The sequence below is a fragment of the Nerophis ophidion genome, linkage group LG11 (genome assembly GCF_033978795.1).
Source record: "Nerophis ophidion isolate RoL-2023_Sa linkage group LG11, RoL_Noph_v1.0, whole genome shotgun sequence".
NCBI classification, from domain to species: Eukaryota; Metazoa; Chordata; class Actinopteri; order Syngnathiformes; family Syngnathidae; genus Nerophis; species Nerophis ophidion.
In genome coordinates, this window is record NC_084621.1 from 22,572,831 (window position 1) to 22,593,590 (window position 20,760).

General features: G+C 39.2%; 1 protein-coding gene across 1 annotated transcript in view; it reads left to right on the top strand.

Moving 5' to 3' along the window:
- bmper (BMP binding endothelial regulator) overlaps positions 1 to 20,760 on the top strand; it is a 46,738-nt gene that overhangs the window by 5,232 nt on the left and 20,746 nt on the right. The window contains exons 2-10 of the mRNA XM_061914700.1: positions 455 to 540; positions 9,773 to 9,872; positions 12,467 to 12,549; positions 15,512 to 15,602; positions 15,685 to 15,767; positions 17,983 to 18,082; positions 18,155 to 18,264; positions 18,338 to 18,472; positions 20,188 to 20,292. Of these exons, the coding sequence (XP_061770684.1) occupies positions 455 to 540; positions 9,773 to 9,872; positions 12,467 to 12,549; positions 15,512 to 15,602; positions 15,685 to 15,767; positions 17,983 to 18,082; positions 18,155 to 18,264; positions 18,338 to 18,472; positions 20,188 to 20,292 (893 nt within the window). The remainder of the gene's footprint in view (positions 1 to 454; positions 541 to 9,772; positions 9,873 to 12,466; positions 12,550 to 15,511; positions 15,603 to 15,684; positions 15,768 to 17,982; positions 18,083 to 18,154; positions 18,265 to 18,337; positions 18,473 to 20,187; positions 20,293 to 20,760) is intronic.

Consider the following 20,760-nt stretch of genomic DNA (forward strand, 5'->3'; position numbering starts at 1 on the left):
GAAAAACTACAAAACAAAATAATTATGTTGGTGCAGATCTGGATAAAGGTTCAAATCATTCATGTCTTCCACCAAAGTGTACATATACAATGTTTATATATATATATATATATAAACTGATTTGAACCTTTATCCAGATCTGCACCAACATAATTATATATATATATATATGCATATATATATATATATATATATATATATATTTATTTATTTATTTATTTTTTTTTTTTTTATTTATTTTTTTTTTTTTTTATCATTCACCAGGTTGCACTTTAGACTTCCTGTGAACATTGCAAGAATGAATATTGACATTTTCTTCAGGCGTTTAATCGATAAATACTGATAAAAAAGGAAGAAGAAAAAAAGTTACTGTTGTCTCCTTTTGCTGCTGAGTGTGCACTTTACAGAACTGGTCATGTGTGAGCCCTCTAACTCCCCCTGGCGGTCTTGTCAGGTACGGAGGCCAGCTGTGAGAACGAGGGCGAGGTCCTGCACATCCCCAACATCACGGACAACCCCTGCATCACCTGTGTCTGCCTGGTAGGCACCTCTTCTTCTTCCTCTTGCAAATGGCATGGCCGCCTGCTCTATTGGATTGTCTGCCTCTTTCTTCTTGATTGGGTTAGTCCGTGTGATTGAAGAGCAAACGTGGACGTCTGACCTTTGCAAAAAAAATTAATAAATAACATCCTTCCCCTAGCACAGGGGTCTCCAAAGTGCGGCCCGCAGCTAATTGTTTAACGGCCCGCCACACATTCTGGAAATGCTATTGCAAAAATAAATAAAAAAAACATTAAAAAAAGGAGAATGAGGTGAAATCTAACGGGGAAATGACACAAAGCTGCCATGCTGGCTGTTTGTTTTTCTTTATTTGGCTCTTATTGCCAATGCTAAAAACAGAAAAGTTATTTATTTTTAATTTTTATAATGAATTATTGACTGCGATGAGGTGGCGACTTGTCCAGGGTGTACCCCCGCCTTGCGCCCGATTGTAGCTGAGATAGGCACCAGCGCCCCCTGTGACTCCAAAAGGAATAAGCGGTGGGAAATGGATGGATGGATGAATTATTGACCTATTCAAGGCTCCAATTACTTCAAATATTTCACTTTCTAATGTTTTATGTGGACAATATTATGTGCATATACTGTGGTTGCCATATAAAAACAGTGTTTTCTTTGACAAAAGAGCATAAAACCAACAAAATGATAGTTCAAACGTAAAATCGACAGATATATCTGAAGTTGATCTCGTAAGTTAAGTGTTGAGAGTTAAACAAAAAATAATAAAAATGTATCACTTTTATGAGTGGGGGTTCTTTTGGATCCCAAAGATATTTAGTGGGATTTTATTTATTTTTTCATTGTGATTACTCAGAAATAATAATACATTTAAATCAATGGTGTCCTGCATTATTTTTAGGGCTCCAATTACTTCAGATCAAACACTGCTTTCTGAATGTTTTTGGCCAATGGGGGAAATACTGCATATTTTAGTTTTACTATAAAAAACAAAGTTGTCTTTGACTGAAAAGGCATAAAACTTTTGTTTTCTTTTTTTTTTTCACTTTATATCAACCTGAAGTTGATATAGATATTTACTGTAAGTGTTACAGAAAAAAATGAAAATAATAATTTGACTTATTTTTAACATCTTAATGACGGAGACCCTCTATGGTCCCTGGGAATCCTAAAGGTTAAAAAAAAAAAAAAAAGAATCCATATATTTTGTTACAGGTTGAAAATGAAAAATATCAAAACAGCCCCCCGCATGTTTAATTTTTCCGCGTGTGGCCCGCATTGGAAAAGTTTGGACACCCCTGCCCTAGCAAATGAATACAAAGTAGATAAAAGTAATTTTCCTACTGCTCGGTTGTCATGGAGACGCACCCCCGCCCCCTCCTGTCAGTCGTCTGACTCCTCCCCCGCCTCAGCGTGCGCCCTAAAGAAGTTACCGTACGCTATTCATACATTTGTTTTATTTACTTGAAAGGGACAAACGGTAGAAAAATAGACGGACTCACTGAACACCAAACCCCACTAATTCGTTTAAAAAAAAAAAAATTAAAAAAATTGGGGGGGCTTATAACTATCGTGCCTGGCGCTAGCAGGCTAATTGTTAGCATTGTAGCTATTTGGCTGATACAAAACGCAAATATAAACATGATGTACAAACACTACAGGGTTGCTTTGGCAATTTTGCTACCTTTGTTGCTAATTATTGTCATGTTAGCAATGTTACTATTGGGCTAATACCGAAACACGGTGCTATCTCGTCTGGTGCTACCGTGCTAATTATTGTCATGTTAGCATTGTAGCTATATGGCTAATACCGAAACAAAGTCTATCAATTAATCAATGTTTGTTTATATAGCCCTAAGTCACAAGTGCATCAAAGGGCTGCACAAACCACAACAACATCCTCGATAGGGCCCACATAAGTGCAAGGAAAAACTCACCCCAATGATGACTATCAGAAACCTTGGAGAGGACTGCATATGTGGGCAACACCCCCCCCCAACCCCCGCCCCGCCCTCTACAGGGATGGGAATTTTCCGCGGAATTCCGCCGATTTTGGCGCCGCCGGTCATTTATATAATATGCCAATGTGTGAAGGCACCAGATTGGCTAGCTCATCAACCAATGACATTGCCCGTTAAAGGCGTCTGCACGCGTCGTTTGCCGACAATATCTAGTCCCTGATCCTCAAAAATTGTGAGCGTTTCTGAACTCGTATTCTTATAATATTATAGATTATATAATTTGTTATAATAGAAGAGAACAAGATGGCGCCGGTGTGTCTGGTTCGCCGCTTACCTCTGAGCACTACTGTCTGTTTTGTGGTTATTTTGACGTGTGTTTTGAGGACCATCGACTCACTTCTAGTGTATGAACGGCAGGAGTTGTTGAGGATAGGGGAGTCAGTACGGTCATGTGAACTTTACAATGCAAGAGACTCGGATTCATTTTTCCGTGCTAATGCTAACCTACCCGAGTGCTTCCGTCGGGTGAACACGCCGCTGCTCAGGAAGCGGAAACGCCGAGGAGTGCGATCCGGCCGACTGGTAAAAGTGAAAGCTTGGTTGGCACGTCCTGACGCGGTGAAGATCTCTCTGGGTGTATAACATAGTCAGAAGGTGTCATGGATGCAAAGGATTCTGGGTATTTGTTGTGTTGCGTTTATGTTGTGTTACTGTGAGGATTTTCTCCCGAAATGTGTTTGTCATTCTTCTTTTGTGTGGGTTCACAATGTGGCGCATATTAGTAGGAGTGTTAAAGTTGTTTATATCACAACCGTCAGTGTACTCTGTGTCACCCAGTATGCCTTGCAATCTCATACATGTGCCGATTGAAGCAGCGAAATGCATTTGTCCGGTCGGAACGCAAATAGCATTCCGTGAATGGCGGGCGTGAGGACGTTCAAGAGGACGCAAATAGCATTCCGTGAATGGCGGGCGCTATGAAGTTCAAGAGGACGTTAAGAGTAATATCATCACGACACGCCCTTAATATTGTAGTCCGAGTGAAAATTGGAGAACGTTGACTCCGGGTGATGTCCGGGAGAGGCATTGAATTCCGGAATCTCCCCGCAACAATCTGGGGGGTCGGCCATTGTGCAGCTGAGCCGCATCAGAATTGCCAAAGAGCCGCGGGTTGCCGACCCCTGCCCTAGGGGACCAAAAGCAATGGATGTCGAGCGAATCTAACATGATATTGTGTACGTCCAATCCATAGTGGATCTAACATAACTGTAAGAATCAAGTCCAAACTGGATTCAATATAGTAGTGAGAGTCCCATCCAAAGTGGAGCTAGCAGGAAACCATCCCAAGCGGAGGCGGATCAGCAGCGCAGAGATGTCTCCAGTGGATACACAGGCGAGCGGTCCATCCTGGGTCCCGACTCTGGACAGCCAGTACTTCATCCATGGCCATTGGACCGACCCCCTCCACAAGGGAGGAGGGGACATAGGAGAAAAAGAAAAGAAACGGCTGATCAACTGGTCTAAAAAGGGGGTCTATTTAAAGGCTAGAGCAGTGGTTCTCAACCTTTTTTCAGTGACGTACCCCTTGTGAACATTTTTTTTACTTCAAGTACCCCCTAATCAGAGCAAAGCATTTTTGGTTGAAAAAAAAGAGATAAATAAGTAAAATACAGCACTATGTCAGTTTCTGATTTATTAATTGTATAACAGTGCAAAATATTGCTCATTTGTAGTGGTCTTTCTTGAACTATTTGGAAAAAATATATAAAAATAACAAAAAACTTGTTTAAAAATAAACAAGGGATTCAATTATAAATAAATATTTCTACACATAGAAGTAATCATCAACTTAAAGTGCCCTCTTTGGAGATTTTAATAGACATTTCTAAAAATGTCTTCACAAAAAAGAAATTTTTAACCTCAAAATTTATGGAACATGTCCACAAAAAATCTAGCTGTCAACATTGAATATTGTTGTATTTTTTTTTCCACAGTTTATGAATTACATTTGTATTTTGTTGACATATTATTCAATAAATATATTTATAAAAGGATTTTTGAACTATTGCTATTTTTGGAATATTTAAAAAAGAATCTCACGTACCCCTTGGCATACCTTCAAGTACCCCCAGGGGTACGCGTACCCCCATTTGAGAACCACTGGGCTAGAGTATACAAATAAGTTTTAAGATGAGACTTAAATGCTTCTACTGAGGCAGCATCTCGAACTGTTACCGGGAGGGCATTCCAGAATATTGGAACCCAAACGGAAAACGCTCTATAGCCCGCAGACTTTTTTTGGGCTCTGGGAATCACTAATAAGCCGGAGTCCTTTGAAGGCAGATTTCTTGCCGGGACATTTGGTACAATACAATCGGCAAGTTAGGCTGGAGCTAGACCGTGTAGTATTTTATACGGAAGTAGTAAAACCTTAAAGTCACATCGTAAGTGAACAGGAAGCCGGTGCAGGTGAGCCACTATAGGCGTATATATATAGGTATGGATGTATATAAAGGTATATACAGTATAGGTGTACTATGATCAAACTTTCTTGTTCTTGTCAAAAGTCTAGCAGCCGCATTTTTTACCAACTGTAATCTTTTAATGCTAGACATAGGGAGACAATACGTTACAGTAATTGAGACGAGACGTAACAAACGCATTGATAATGATCTTAGTGTCGTTAGTGGACAAAATGGAGCGAATTTTAGCGATATTACGGAGATGAAAGAAGGCCGTTTTAGTAACGCTTTTAATATGTGACTCAAACGAGAGAGTTGGGTCGAAGATAGAGCTTCTTTACAAGTGCTATCTTGTCTGGTGCTACAGTGCTAATTATTTCAATGTTAGTATTGTAGCTATTGGGCTAATACCGAAACACAGTGCTATCTTGTCTGGTGCTACAGTGCTAATTACTGTCATTTTAGTATTGTAGCTATTGGGCTAATACTGAAACACAGTGTTGTCTGGTGCTACAGTGCTAATTACTGTCATTTTAGTATTGTAGCTATTGGGCTAATACTGAAACACAGTGTTGTCTGGTGCTACAGTGCTATTTACTGTCATTTTAGTATTGTAGCTATTGGGCTAATACCGAAACACAATGTTATCTTGTCTGGTTCTACCGTGCTAATTATTTCAATGTTAGTATTGTAGCTATTGGGTTAATACCGAAACACTGTGCTATCTTGTCTGGTGCTACAGTGCTAATTATTGTCATGTGAGCATTGTAGCTATTCGGCTAGTACCGAAACACAGTGTTATCTTGTCTAGTGCTACCGTGATAATTATTGTCATGTTAGTATTGTAGCTATTGGGCTAATACCGAAACAAAGTGTTATCTTGTCTGGTGCTACCGTGCTAATTATTGTCATGTTAGTATTGTAGCTATTGGGCTAATACCGAAACACAGTGTTATCTTGTCTCGTGCTACCGTGCTAATTATTGTCATGTGAGTATTGTAGCTATTGGGCTAATACCGAGACACAGTGTTATCTTGTCTGGTACTACCGTGCTAATTATTGTCATGTTAGCAACAAGCGTTGCTGGCCCTCAATGATTGAATGATTAAATGAACGAATGTATGAATGCCCAGAAAAAAAAATGAATGAATGCATGAATAGATGCATGATGAATGAATAATTCAAACATTAATAACTGAATGAATGCTTGCATGAGTGAACGCATGAATGAATAGTTGAATGGAATAATGTCTACATACATGAATGAATGACGGAAGGAATTAATGAATAATTGAACAAATGAATGAATGCATGCATAGATGAATACAATAAATTAATGCATGTATGAATTATGCATGCATGTATAATTGAAAAAATGCATGCTTGCAGGAAGGTATGATTGAATGAATGAATAATTGGAAGAATGAATGCATGCGTGAATAAAGTAATGCATGAATGAATGATTGAAAAAATGAATGCATGCATGAATGAATGGATGGATGCATTAGTAAATTGAAGCATGAATGCATGAGTAAATGAATGCATGTATGATTGAATAATTCATGCATGACCGAATAAATGCATGAATGAATGACTGTGGGAATTAATGAATAATTGAACGAAAAAAATGAATGAATGCATGCAGAAGTGAATAAAATAAATAGATGCATGCATGAATAAATACATTAATCCAATGCATGCATGTATAGATTAAATAAGTCATGCTTGCATGAAGGTATGAATGAATGATTGAAAGAATGAATGCAGGCATGAATGAAATAATGCATGAATGAATGATTGAACAAATTAATGCATGGATGGATGCATTAGTGAATGAACACATGAATGAATGCTTGCATGATTAAATGAATGAATAAATGAATAGTGCATGCATGAATAATGAATAAATGCATGAATGAATGACTGCAAGAACTAATGAATAATTGAACAAAAAAATGAATGAATACATGCATAAATGAATATAATAAATGAAAGCATGCATGAATACATACGTTAATCCAATGCATGCATGAATGAATGCATGCGTGTATAATTGAAAGAATGCATGCTAGCATGAAAGCATGATTGAAAAAATGAATGTATAGATGAATAAAATAATGCATGAATGAATGATTGAACGAATTAATGCATGCGTGGATGAATGGATGATGCATAAACGAATGGAGGCATTAGTGAGCTAATGCATGGATGAATGCATGCATGCATGCATGAGTAAATGCATGCATGAATGATTGAATAATGCATGCATGAGTAAATGAATGCATGAATGAATGAACAATGCATGCATGAATAATGAATGAATGCATGCGTGAATGAATGACTACAGGAATGAATGAATAATTGAACAAGTGCATGCCCAAATGAATGCATGCATGCATGAAATAATAGAATAAATGAATGCATGCATTTACAATTGAATGAATGCATTAATTTGCCCACATATGCGGTTCTCTCCAAGGTTTCTTATAGTCATCATTGTCACTGTCACCCACGTCCCTCTGGGTGTGAATTTTTCCTTGCCCTTATGTGGGTTCTACCGAGGATGTCGTTGTGGTTTGTGCAGCCCTTTGAGACACTTGTGATTTAGGGCTGTATAAATAAACATTGATTGATTGATTGATAGATAGATAGATAGTACTTTATTGATTCCTTCAGGAGAGTTCCTTCAGAAAATTAAAATTCCAGCAGCAGTGTACAGAGTTGAGATCAATTAAAAAAAAAAAAAAAAAGTAATTGATTGAGTAAGTGATTGATTGATTGAATAAATGAATGAATGCATGACATAATGACTTAAATAATGTATGAATGAATGATTGAACAAATTAATGAATGCATGCATGGATGAATTAATGCATTAGTGATGGAATGCATGTATTAATGAATGCATAAGTACATGCATGAATTAATGATTGCATTAGTGAGTGAGTGAATGAATGAATGAAAGGTTAGATGACAGTTCTTAGTTGTCCATCTATCTTTATTTTTGATGTGAAAAAACGAAGACATTTTGAACAATTGTATGCCCGAATGCTGCTGAGATAGGCTCCAGCGACCCCAAAAAGGGACAAGCGGTAGAAAATGGGTGGATACATGGATGCTTCCAAGTTTGAGGGGAAGACTTTAGGGAAGTCAAGTTACTCCATGGCGTCGTGATGCTCAGATAAGTTTGGTGTGGAAGAACCAGAACAGAAGCGCGTCTATTTACATCTTGCACCACGTCTTCCGAGAAGCCTGAAAGCAGTGACATCACTTCCTGTGTTCAGATCGCACAAAAAAACAGTTTTGTGTGCCCCCCCCCCAAAAAAGTTTCAGAGTGTTCAAGTACCTCCACATCTGTCAGTTCCTCCCCCCAAAGACATGCTCGAGTCTCCTGTCGCCAGGCGGTCTGATATGTTGGGGGGGGCAGTGTCACTCGTACCGACTGGGGGGGTGGGGGGTCCAGACAGGCTCCTAATGACACACACACACACAGAGGGGCCATTGTGCGTGGACGTCGCTGACAGACCGACCGATAGGCCGGTCGCCATGGCGACGCCTTATCTGCGCCCGTCTTCCTGCCGTCCCCCTCGCTCGTCACCGTCAGGTGCGACCGCCAAGGACAACCTTCTCCAAACAGAACTTTCTTGAGTGGGAACATTTTCGCACCCGTGAGCGCCACTCGAAGCGGCATCCGTGCGAGGTCAAAGGTCACTTCCTGTCGGCCTCAAACATGCACGTCCTATCAACGCAGACCTCGCAGTCGAACATGACAGAGAAATTATCTTTTCCTGCATCCCATATGAGCATTACTGAGTGTTGCAAGCGTAAAAAGAAGTCGTCCTACGCTTTGAACGTGGCTCCGCCTACTTCACCTCACTTCTTGTTTCCGACTTTTCTGAAAGAAAAAGCACACCCGTCACAGTTGGGGAATCAAAATAAGGAAGCGACTGCTAAGGGGGCGGGTCACGACCTGTTTGTTTAGGAGGTGAAAGGTCAAGGGGGGAGGGGCAATCCCAGTTGAGTGATGCCGTCGCCGTGACGACAACATCAGGCTGCTGTCAGCTGTGGAGTTTGAACTAAATGAGACACCAGGGAAGAGAAAAAGAGCGGCCACTGTCGCCCCCTGGTGGCCAAACATCAGCACTTTGTGCTCCATACAAATAATGGCTGTTATTTATGATTGGCTCGTTAAAGCACCACGTGACCTTTACTTTGAAAGTCTGTGACATTTACAGTAAAGTAACATTCCACTTGAAATATAACGTCATAAATGTAATAATGCACCAGTCAGCAGTAAAAGGCTTTTATAAGGGGGGAGGCGGCAGACGCTCAACCCAGTCAAACAATATTAAAAGTTTTACTCTACCCCGTCATACAATATTAAAAGTTTTACTCTACCCGGTCATACAATATTAAAAGTTTTACTGTACCCGGTCATACAATATTAAACGTTTGCTCGCCAAGAGAAACAGGAAGTGCTTCCAGGTCACATTGCAACAACAAAGAAATTCGCAGGGTTTATTTTTTCAAAATAAATAACCACATGTTATGATCATGTGACCACAAAGACGTTATTGACAGCTTGCGTTTGTTTTGACTTTATAGCAACATTTTTATTCGGATGTTTTGAAGACTTCAAGACTTTGAAGTTGTTTGGGTTGTCACGGTGACTCATGGAGCGTTTCACGGTGGCCCAGCATGAGGTCACGTCGGGAATAATAAAGTCACGTCTGTCTTTGTCCTCCTGCGGCTCATCCCCGCCTTTATTTTACTGCTCTTATTTTTGAGGCGCACGTCTCCAACCTTCTGCTTCTTTCTCCCGTCTTGCAGGAGGGCAAGGCCGACTGCAAGCAGGAGAAATGTCCGCCCGTGTCGGAGGATTGCGCCCTGGTGGTGAAGCAAACCGGGGCGTGCTGCGAGCGCTGCAAAGGTAACACGCGACAACCTCACAATATTATTTTTTGGCACCTGAAGAGATGAACAGGAAGTGTTGAAATACCATTTCCTGTTTTCATCCATGTGGTTTCTATCCACACGAAAGCACACTTCTTCACGCGCCTAATTGCACTTTACAAGGCCGCACCCCTTCGTTGCCATGACGACCGCGGGCGTTTCATTGTCGGCGCCATCTTTAATTTTAACCAAGCGTGTGTGTGTGTGACTATCATTTGTACTTGAACTTTATTGCAGTGAAACTTGCCAAGGGACATGTAACTAAATATTAACATTGCTGTATGTATACATTTGACCCAGCAGATTTGGTGACATTTTCAGTAGACCCATAATAAATTCATAAAAGAAGTAATCTTCATGAACGTTTTTTGGTGAACCAGCAAGTATGTGCTCCAATCACTCCATCACAAAAAAAAATAAGAGTCGTAGAAAGTATTGGAAACTCGAGACAGCCATGACATTATGTTTTTTACGTAAACTTTGGTCATTCTGATTTAGGGCTATATAAGTAAACATTGATTGATTGATTGATAAAATCAATTTTTTTTATTTTTAAAGAATCATTATGGCCCACGCATGTTTGGACGTTTCAGTACGCGGCCCTTGGGTTAGCCCCTGGTTAAGACCAAGCACACTGCATTTCTTTCTGGGCATTTCTCTATTTCTACTTTTCTTTTCTTTGACGCACTGCCATCAGAAGGCTCCCCGCCGTTGGCCATGTGGCAGTGTCAGCCAGGGGTTAGCGTGCATGAAGCTGATGGGAGCCTCTGTGGGACTTGGACCTTCCAAACGTGCTGCTTGGTCTACAAGATGCCTTTTAGTGCTCACACAGGATCAGTTTGGGGCAGGCAAAGCAAATCAATGACGGTCGGCACATTTCAAACATCGATCTTAGGCCATTTACTGTCAGTGGCCTGAAATGAAGAGCCTATTAATTTAGTGCAGGATAGACGGGTGTGTGTGTGTGTGTGTGCGTGCGTGCGTTCATGCGTGTGTGTGTGTGTGTGTGTGTGTTCTGGCAATGCCTACTCAATGGGAACATTGCTCTGTTTACACACTCACCTTAAGGGGACCTCTGACGGTATGGGGACAAAAAAAAAAAAAGTTCCCCTAAAGGGAAACCTTTTTAAATGATAGTCAGATCCATTCTGAAGATACCAAAGAGATTTTTAAGCTTTGGCCCCTAAAACATGTTTACTGGTTAGTTTGAGCCCCAAAGCATGATGTTTCCACCCCACTTAGTATTCTTCTTCCTCCAAACACGACGAGTTGAGTTTATACCAAAATGGATACATGGAAGAGGATTGGGAGAATGTCATGTGGTCAGATAAAACCAAAATAGAACTTTATGGTATAAACTCAACTTGTCGTGTTTGGAGGAAGAAGAATACTGAGTTGCATCCCAGGAACACCATACCTACTGTGAAGCATGGGGATGCAAACCTCATGATTTGGGGCTGTTTTCCTGCTAAGGGGACAGGACGATTCATCCGTGTTAAGGAAAGAATGAATTGGGCCATGTATCGTGAGATTTTGAGCCAAAACCTCCTTCCATCAGGGAGAGCTTTGAATGGTTGACCAAATACTTATTTTCCACCATAAATTACAAATAAATTCTTTAAAATTCCTACAACAGGAATTCCTGGATTTTTTTTTCACATTCTGTCTCTCACAGTTGAAGTGTACCTATGATGAAAATTACAGACCTCTGTTATCATTTTAAGTGGGAGAACTTGCACAATCGGTGGCTGACTAAATACTTTTTTGCCCAACTGTATATATATATATGTATAAATACATACATACATATACACACACACATCTATATAGTAAGCCCTTTTTGTCAACAAAACCTTCTTATTTTTTATGGCAAATTCCACAAAAAGATTTTAAAAGTGGAATATTTGATTTGATGTAATTAGGGACTTCTCCAATTAGGTCAACATTTCATAACACCGTTAATTCATTATTATTTTTTGAGCAATTACTTACAAAACCCCCAACTACAATTCATAGAAGTGTTAAAAATAAGTATTTTTTTCCTGCTTTTAACGCTTAAGTCTCGAGATCAATTTCTGTCGATTATCCGTTTAAAAAAAAAAAAAAAATCATGTTTTCATTTGTTTGTTTTTTGCCCATTTTTAAAAAAAAAAGAAAACTTGTTTTTTTATATGGCAAACACAAAATATGAAATATTTTCCTCAAAACAGTTTTCAAAGTGTAATATTTGATGTGACGTAATTGGTCAGTAATTCATAACCATATCGATTTTGATTCATTATTATTTTTTGTTGTAATGACAGATTTAGAGGGGGGATCACCTGTGTGGCAAATTTGTGTTATTAGAGTCAACATTGCAACTTTTTCTTGTTACATTTCACCTGGTTGCTTTTTTATTTCCTTTTTTAAAAAAAAAAAACATTACTACCTGCGGGCTGCAAATGTCCCCCAGGTCAACACTTTGGACGTCCTCTGTTAGACGATACGGACCCTCTTGATCGTGCCGATATCTTGTTTTTCTTCAACGACGACAACAAGTTTCAGTTCTGATTCTCACCTTTGACTTCTTAGGTTGCATGTTGGACGGACGTGCCTACAACAGCTCTGTGTCCTGGACTAGCGCCACCAAGCCCTGTACGACCCGACGCTGCCAGGTAACATGAATGATAAAAATACCGTGGCGGAACCTCACTTTTCGTACGATTCAGTTAACGTTGTAAACCTTTGCCAGAATCTTTGAACAAACTAGTCCATTTGTTCCTCTATTTTACTGAAGAATGGACCAAGAATCTACAAGTTAGTGATTCAATCTCTGGATTTTTTTCTTTATTGGGTACACCCCGTGGGGCCAAAGAAAGTTGCTAGTGCTAGCACTTTACAAAGCAGGGGAAAAACACTATTGAAATCAAGAAAGGACATGGGGTTCCTCTCCACTCGCCAACAAAAGTGTTTAACAGAGTTCAAAGTGATGCTAAATAAAAACTTTTACATTTCATTCATCATAAATACGCTTTTCACGTTGTTTTCTGCATGTAAAACTATCATTGTTAGGTGTTCTGGGGGGTTATGGCGATTCCTAATTATTCTCATTCTGAATCGATTCATAAAATGAAAAAAAACAACTATACATATATACTATACTATATATATAAAGGGTTTTATTTTTTGTGATGTGGCGCCATCTTATGGATGTGTCTCTCACTGCAGGTGTCCTTCCATTTAGGGCAGGGGGCACCAGGTAGCCCGTAAGGACCAGATGAGTAGCCCGCTGGCCTGTTCTAAAAATAGCTCAAATAGCAGCACTTACCAGTAAGCTGCCCCAGTTTTTTTTTATTGTATTTATTTACTCGCAAGCTGGTCTCGCTTTGCTCAACATTTTTAATTCTAAGAGAGACAAAACTCAAATAGAACTTGGAAATCCAAGAAAATATTTTAAAGACTTGGTCTTCACTTGTTTAAATAAATTCTTTTTTTTTTTTACTTTGCTTTTTATAACTTTCAGAAAGACAATTTTAGAGAAAAAATACAACCCTAAAAATGATTTTAGGATTTTTAAACACATACCTTTTTACCTTTTAAATTCCTTCCTCTTCTTTCCTGACAATTTAATTTAAATCAATGTTCAAGTAATTTTTATTTTTTATTGTATAGAATAATAAATACATTTTAATTTAATTCCTCATTTTAGCTTCTCTTTTTTTGATGGAGAATATTTGTGAAATATTTCTTCAAACTTATTTTGATCAAAATTCAAAAAAATTATTCTGGCGAATCTAGAAAATCTGTAGAATCAAATTTAAATCTTATTTCAAAGTCTTATGAATTTCTTTACAAACATTTTTGTTCTGCAAAATCTAGAAGAAATAATGATTTGTCTTTGTTAGAAACATAGCTTGGTCCAATTTGTTATATATTCTAAAAAAGTGCTGATTGGATTTTAACCTATTTAAAACATGTCATCAAAATTCTAAAATTAATATTAATCAGGAAACATTACTAATGATGTTCCATAAATTCTTTTTTTAATTCTTTCAGAAAGATTAGCTAGTTTTTCTCTTCTTTTTTTTCGGTAGAATTTTGAATTTTAATGGGTCGAAATTGAAGATAAACTATGTTTCAAAATTTAATCGTAATTTTTTTGGATGTTTTCTCCTCTTTTAAACCGTTAAATTAAGGGTTTTTTCATCATTCATTTTCTACAAAAAAAACCTTCCGTAAAAGGAAAAAAAATGTACGACGGAATGACAGACAGAAATACCCATTTTCTTTTATATATAGATTTGTTTATTAAAGGTAAATTGAGCAAATTGGCTATTTCTGGCAATTTATTTAAGTGTGTATCAAACTGGTAGCCCTTCGCATTAATCAGTACCTAAGAAGTAGCTCTTGGTTTCAAAAAGGTTGGTGACCCCTGATTTAGGGTATAGTACTTTTTTTTTCAACCGGAGTGCAGTGTTCGTCTTTTACTCGTTCATTGCGTTTAGACTCGAAGTGATTCTTCATTCATCACCCCAAGCAACGTTTGTAAGTTTTACAATATAACTAAAACAATTCATACTTACTAAACTGTCCCGTGTGTGATGTCTGTAGGAGTGTTTTCATGCATATTTATACGTGCTGTCGTATTGTAATGATGCTAGCGTCGTTAGCATTAGCTAATATGCTAATACGTTTAAGTGTGTCTGTGTTAGTGTTTTCAACTTACAATGGCATTATTTTTGTATTGTTTCAGTTTCACAAATTTCTCAGTGAATTCACCAAAACGTCACCGTGGAGTTATTGAGTCTGTTTAGCTGATTAGAGAGCTAGCTCCCGCAGCTAGTGGGTCCATGACTATGACTTCTGTTTTGTTTGATCAGCTGTTTTACTGCCGTGTTACATACACCGTTTGGTAAGAATTAAGGTATGTAAATAAACTCTTACAAAATACATATCTGTAAATAAATTATTTCACAACTTATGGCTTATAGTCCGGAACGGTTAGATTTAGGACGTGGAGGTCTTGCATCTCCGGGTTCTTTGGACCACCAAGGAGAGACATGACAGGCTCGTTTGTCGTTGTGAACAATGATTTATTTTCCAATTAATCTTCTTCTCTTGCTCTTCTGCTTTTCAGAACTTGCCTCTCGTGCCCGTCTCGCTCTTCCGGTTGCTTTTCAGCCTTACGTTTCCGTCTCCGTCTCGTTCTCGGGTTTTCCCTCTTCACCAACTCCAATTTCTCCCACCTCGGCGTTCTCTGCTGCTGCCCTTTTACAGAGTGACAGCTGATTAGCGAAACGCGCCCAGGTGGGCCATCTACGCACCTGTCGCCGATCTCGGAACCGGCCCCGGCGCACCCCCCTCGCTGCAGTTAGGCAGACAATGCCTCCTCACAATGGAAAAATATTTATTTCTTCTAAATTTAGTGGTTGGGGCTTTATTGTCTGGAAAATATAGCATTTGCTTTATTTTTTATGGGAAACAAAGCTTGTATTTTCGATCGATTCAATTCTTGTCTTAAGCTTTTGGAATAGATTATTAACAAAAACTGAGGTATTATGCCCGATGAATTCAGCAATAACAGTTCTAAGATAGAAAAAGGTGGTCCGACCTAACATTGTTTCCTTGTTGCGGCAGGAAGGCGTCATCACGGAAGCAGAAGTGCAGTGTGTGGTTCACTGCAAGAACCCCAAGATTCATCCCAAGAAGTGTTGCCCCACCTGTCCCAGTAAGCCCCGCCCACCGGACAGCCAAAGCTCCGCCTCCTGTCTCACTACAGCAAAGGTTTTTTTTTTCTTTTTACGTTTCAGCTTGCATCTTCGAGGGTCGTCTGTACAAAGAGAAGGAGGAGTTCAGTCCAGAAGGCAAACCTTGCATCAAGTGTACTTGCACGGTGAGTTTTAGTCCTCGATTTCTTCATCCAAAATGGCTTTGAGTGATTAGAGCACAACATCCTGGTACTCAAACTGTATTGCATTGTACTTGTCAGTGTGAACCATTTAATGTACTCCAAATCCAAAGGACCTGATCTACTAAATTTGTGCTCGCAAACCTGATAGCACACGCAAAGCTGATTCACTAAACTTGTGAGTAGAGGATTGCGTCCGTTTAGTGAGCAGACTAAGGAGCGCAATCCAATTAACGTGTCTGTCTTTGGGAATATGCAGAATATATTCCTATCATCAGGGCGCCCACTATACCGGGAGGAGAAGATCAAAACATGATTTATCAATGCTGAAACAGTTCTGCGGGCGTTGTTGTGCGTTTTTGTTTAGTACATCTGGAATCTGCGTGCAAACTGACACACTTACAACGCACACAGCTGCAAAGACAGACAATGGACAGACAATACTTGGTTATGGTACATCTCCTACATGAAGAAATATCTTGCAATATGCATTTTCTTGCATTGGTATCATTCCAGACGCATTAATGCGCTGTGGTGCTGTAGGAGTACACAAAATAATCGGCACACTCTAAAAAAAATGTTTAATGATTCTAAATTGATCCATAAGTTTAAAAAATTGATAAAAAATATTTGATCAAAAATGAAATATATATATATATATATATATATATATATATTTATACATATATATGTATATACATACATACAAATGTATGTATGTATATATATGTGTACATATATACATATAAATAATAATAATAATAATATATATGTATATACATATATAAATAAATAAATAAATGGGTTGTACTTGTATAGCGCTTTTCTACCTTCAAGGTACTCAAAGCGCTTTGACACTACTTCCACATTTACCCATTCACACACACATTCACACACTGATGGGGGGAGCTGCCATGCAAGGCGGCAACCAGCACCCATCAGGAGCAAGGGTGAAGTGTCTTGCTCAGGACACAACGGACGTGACGAGGTTGGTACTAGGTGGGATTTGAACCAGGGACCCTCGGGTTGCGCACGGCCACTCTTCCACTGCGCCACGCCGTCCCGTATATATATATATATACAATATATATATACATACATGTGTGTATATATATATATATATATATATATATATATATATATATATATATATATATATATATATATATATATATATATATATATATATATATATATATATATATATATATATAGAGAGAGAGAGAGAGAGAGTCCAGTCCACTATGGACTGGACTTTCAGAATATTATGCTAGACCCACTCATACATCCAATGCATCCGGTTTCCCCTGGGGGGATCATCCACATCTGCGGTCCTCTCCAATGTTTAGTCATTCACATTGACATCCCACTAGGTTGTGAGTTTGTCCTTGCCCTTATGTGCGCTCTGAACCGAGGATGTCGTCGTGGCTTGTGCAGCCCTTTGAGACACGTGTGATTTAGGGCTATATTAATAAACATTGATTGATTGATATATATACATATACATATATATATTTTTATGGATATATATACATATATATATATTTATACGTATATATATATTTATATGTATATATATATTTTTTTTTTTTACATGTATAACATTTTTTTTCTAAAAATATGTTTTTCTGAATTTTTTTTTAGCCTGCAACCTGTTTTGAAAGGGTTTTATGATAATTATTCCATCAAATAATACATTGAGAGAATCGGTTTGACTCGGGAATCATGATGAATTGGGAATCGATTCTGAATCGAATCGTCACCCCGGGAATCGGAATCGGATCGAATTGTTAGGTGCCCAAAGATTCACACTCCTATTTCTCAGTGCTATAGCAGAAAAGGTGGTACAGATTATAGACATCTGGTGCTTGTTGACAACATTGTGAAACCCAAATATTATTGAAAGTGGAGGAAAATTTGTGTTTCCATGGTGAAACCGCTCAGTACACGAAAATCCCCACTTAAATAGGCCCTCTAAATTGTACATGCGGTCTTAGTAGATCACACACTAATAGCACATGCAGTTTTACAGTTTGCACACGCTGTTTCGCGCGTGGTATTTAGATCTTAGTAGATCAGGCCCTGAGTGTACTGAGTAAGTACACAAGCCTTTAGGTATTGTCGTGGTGAGTGTGATGTCATCGCTTGTAGAAGACACAGAAGGTGGAGGACATGCTGACGAGTGTTGCTGTTGTTGCAGGGAGGACGGACTCTCTGCATGAGGGAGGCGTGTCCTGTCCTTTCTTGCCCTGCACACCTCAGCCACACCCCTCCAGGACAGTGCTGTCCAAAATGTCTGGGTAATAAACCGTTACTGTTTGTCATCACGTCTCGGCAAAGATGACGTCATCATCCTCTTCCTCGTCCTGCAGGTCAGAGGAAAGTGTTCGATCTATCTCGGGGGAGTTGCCTCTTCCACAGCGAGGTCTTGGAGAACGCCTCCACCTTCCCGCATGACAACTGCACCTCGTGCACGTGCAAGGTACTGACCGCCTGGCACTGCGCCGTCATGTGTGACATGGTGACACACTGACCCCTTCCTCCATTTCCTCCAGAACTCCACCGTGGTCTGCAGGCGGCGCTGTTTGCGCTCCGCCAGTTGCCATGGAGACCACTGCTGTGAGGAGTGCTTGTCCTATGTGAAGGTGGAGGAGGTGAAGTACTGCAGAGTTCGCAACAAAATCTACAGGGTGAGCCAACATGGATGGATAAAGGGAGAAATGGGTGGATGAACGGAGGGATGGATGGATGAATGAAGAGAGGAAAGGATCGATGGATGAAGGGAGGCAGGAAAGGCTGACTGAAGGGTGGATGGATGAATGAAGAGAGGGAAGGATTGATGGATGAAGGGAGGCAGGGAAGGATGACTGAAGGGTGGGTGGATGAAGTGGTGAATAGATGGATGGATGGATGGATGGGTTGATGGATGAATAAAGGAATATACAGATGGATCAATGGTAAATGGGTTATACTTTTATAGCGCTTTTCTACCTTCAAGGTACTCAAAGCGCTTTGACACTATTTCCACATTCACCCATTCACACACTGATGTCGGGAGCTGCCAAGCAAGGCCCTAACCACGGCCCATCAGGAGCAAGGGTGACGTGTCTCGCTCAATGACACAATGGACATGACGAGGTTGGTAGAAGGGTGGGGATCTAACCGGGAACCCACAATTGCTGGCACGGCCACTCTACCAACCTCGCAACGTCATCCCAATGAGGGGATATATAAACTGATGGATGGATGAAAGATAGATTGATAGCTGAATGAAGCAAGGTATACATGGATGGATTGATGGATGGATGAAGTGATGAATGATAGATGGATTGATTGATGGATGAATGAGGGGTACATAGAAACTTGAAGGATATAATGGATAAATTGAGAGGATACAGTTAATAAATTGATGAATGAAGTGATGGATGAATGAGGGATACACAGATGACTGAAGGATGGATTGATGGATAAATTAGATTAGATTAGATAGTACTTGAGAGGATGTATAAATTGATGGATGGATGAATGAGAGTATATATAAATTAATGGATGGATGGCTGAAGTGATGGATGGATGAATGAAGGGACACAAAACAGCAAATTGATGGATGGATGGTGAAGTGATGAATGGATGGATTGATGGGTGGATGAGAGGATATACACATTGATGGATGGATAATGAATGGATGGATGAATGAAGGGATACACAGATGGCTAAAGGATGAATTGATTGATGGATGAATGAGAGGACATATTGATGGATGGATGTGTGGATTGATGGATGGATGAATGAATGGATACGCAGATGGCTAAAGGATGAATTGCTTGATGAGAGGATATATACAGTAAATTGATGGATGGATGATGAATGGATGGATGGATTGATGCATCAATGAGAGGATATATCATTTGATGGATGAAGTGTTGGATGAATGAGGGTTACACAGATGGCTGAAGGATGCATTGGTGGATAAATGAGAGGATAAATAAATTGATAAAAGAATGAAGTGATGGATGAATGAAGGATACACAGACGGCTGAAGGATGGATTTATGGATGAATGAGAGGATATATGAATTAATGGATGAATGGATAAATGAAGGGATATATATATACAGTAAATTGATGGATAGATGATAAAGTGATGGATGGATTGATAGATGAATGAATGAAGGGATACGGATGGCTGAAGGATGAATTGAAGCATGGATGAGAGGATATAAACAGTAAATTGATTGAAGGATGGATGATGAATGGATGGATGGATGGATGGATTGATGCATGGCATGAATGAGAGGATATATAAATTGATGGATGGATGGATGGATGGATAGATAAAGTGATGGATGGACAGATGAACGCAGAGTGAATGCAGTCTTGTGATGTTTTGATGATGTCATCAACAGGAAGGAGACATGTGGTCATCATTCAACTGCAGCTTGTGTGCATGTGTGAAAGGAAGTGTGGAGTGTCGGCCCAAACAGTGTGTGCCAATCAGCAGCTGCCCCTCGGTGAGTGACACGCCCTCTGACCAATCACCAATCAGTCTACTAGATCAGTAGAACATCCGAGTATGTAGACTCATTTATTTACCAGACATTGCTGATGGACTTCATACTAAGTAAATTCTACTACATTCAAAGTACATCCGACTACATTCAAAGTACATTTGAGTACATTCAAAGTACACACCACTACAATCAAAGTACATTTGTGTACATTCAAAGTACATTTGACTACATTCAACATACATTCTGTACATTCAAAAGTATATTTGACTACATTCAAAGTACATTCTACGACATTGAATGTATATTCTATACATTAAAAGTACATCCTACTACATAGAATGTATATTTAATACATTCAAAGTACATTCCACAACATACAAAGTACGTTCTATACATTCAAAGTACATTCAACGTACATTCTACTACACATTACCTACATTCTACTACATTCAAAGTACATTCTACTAC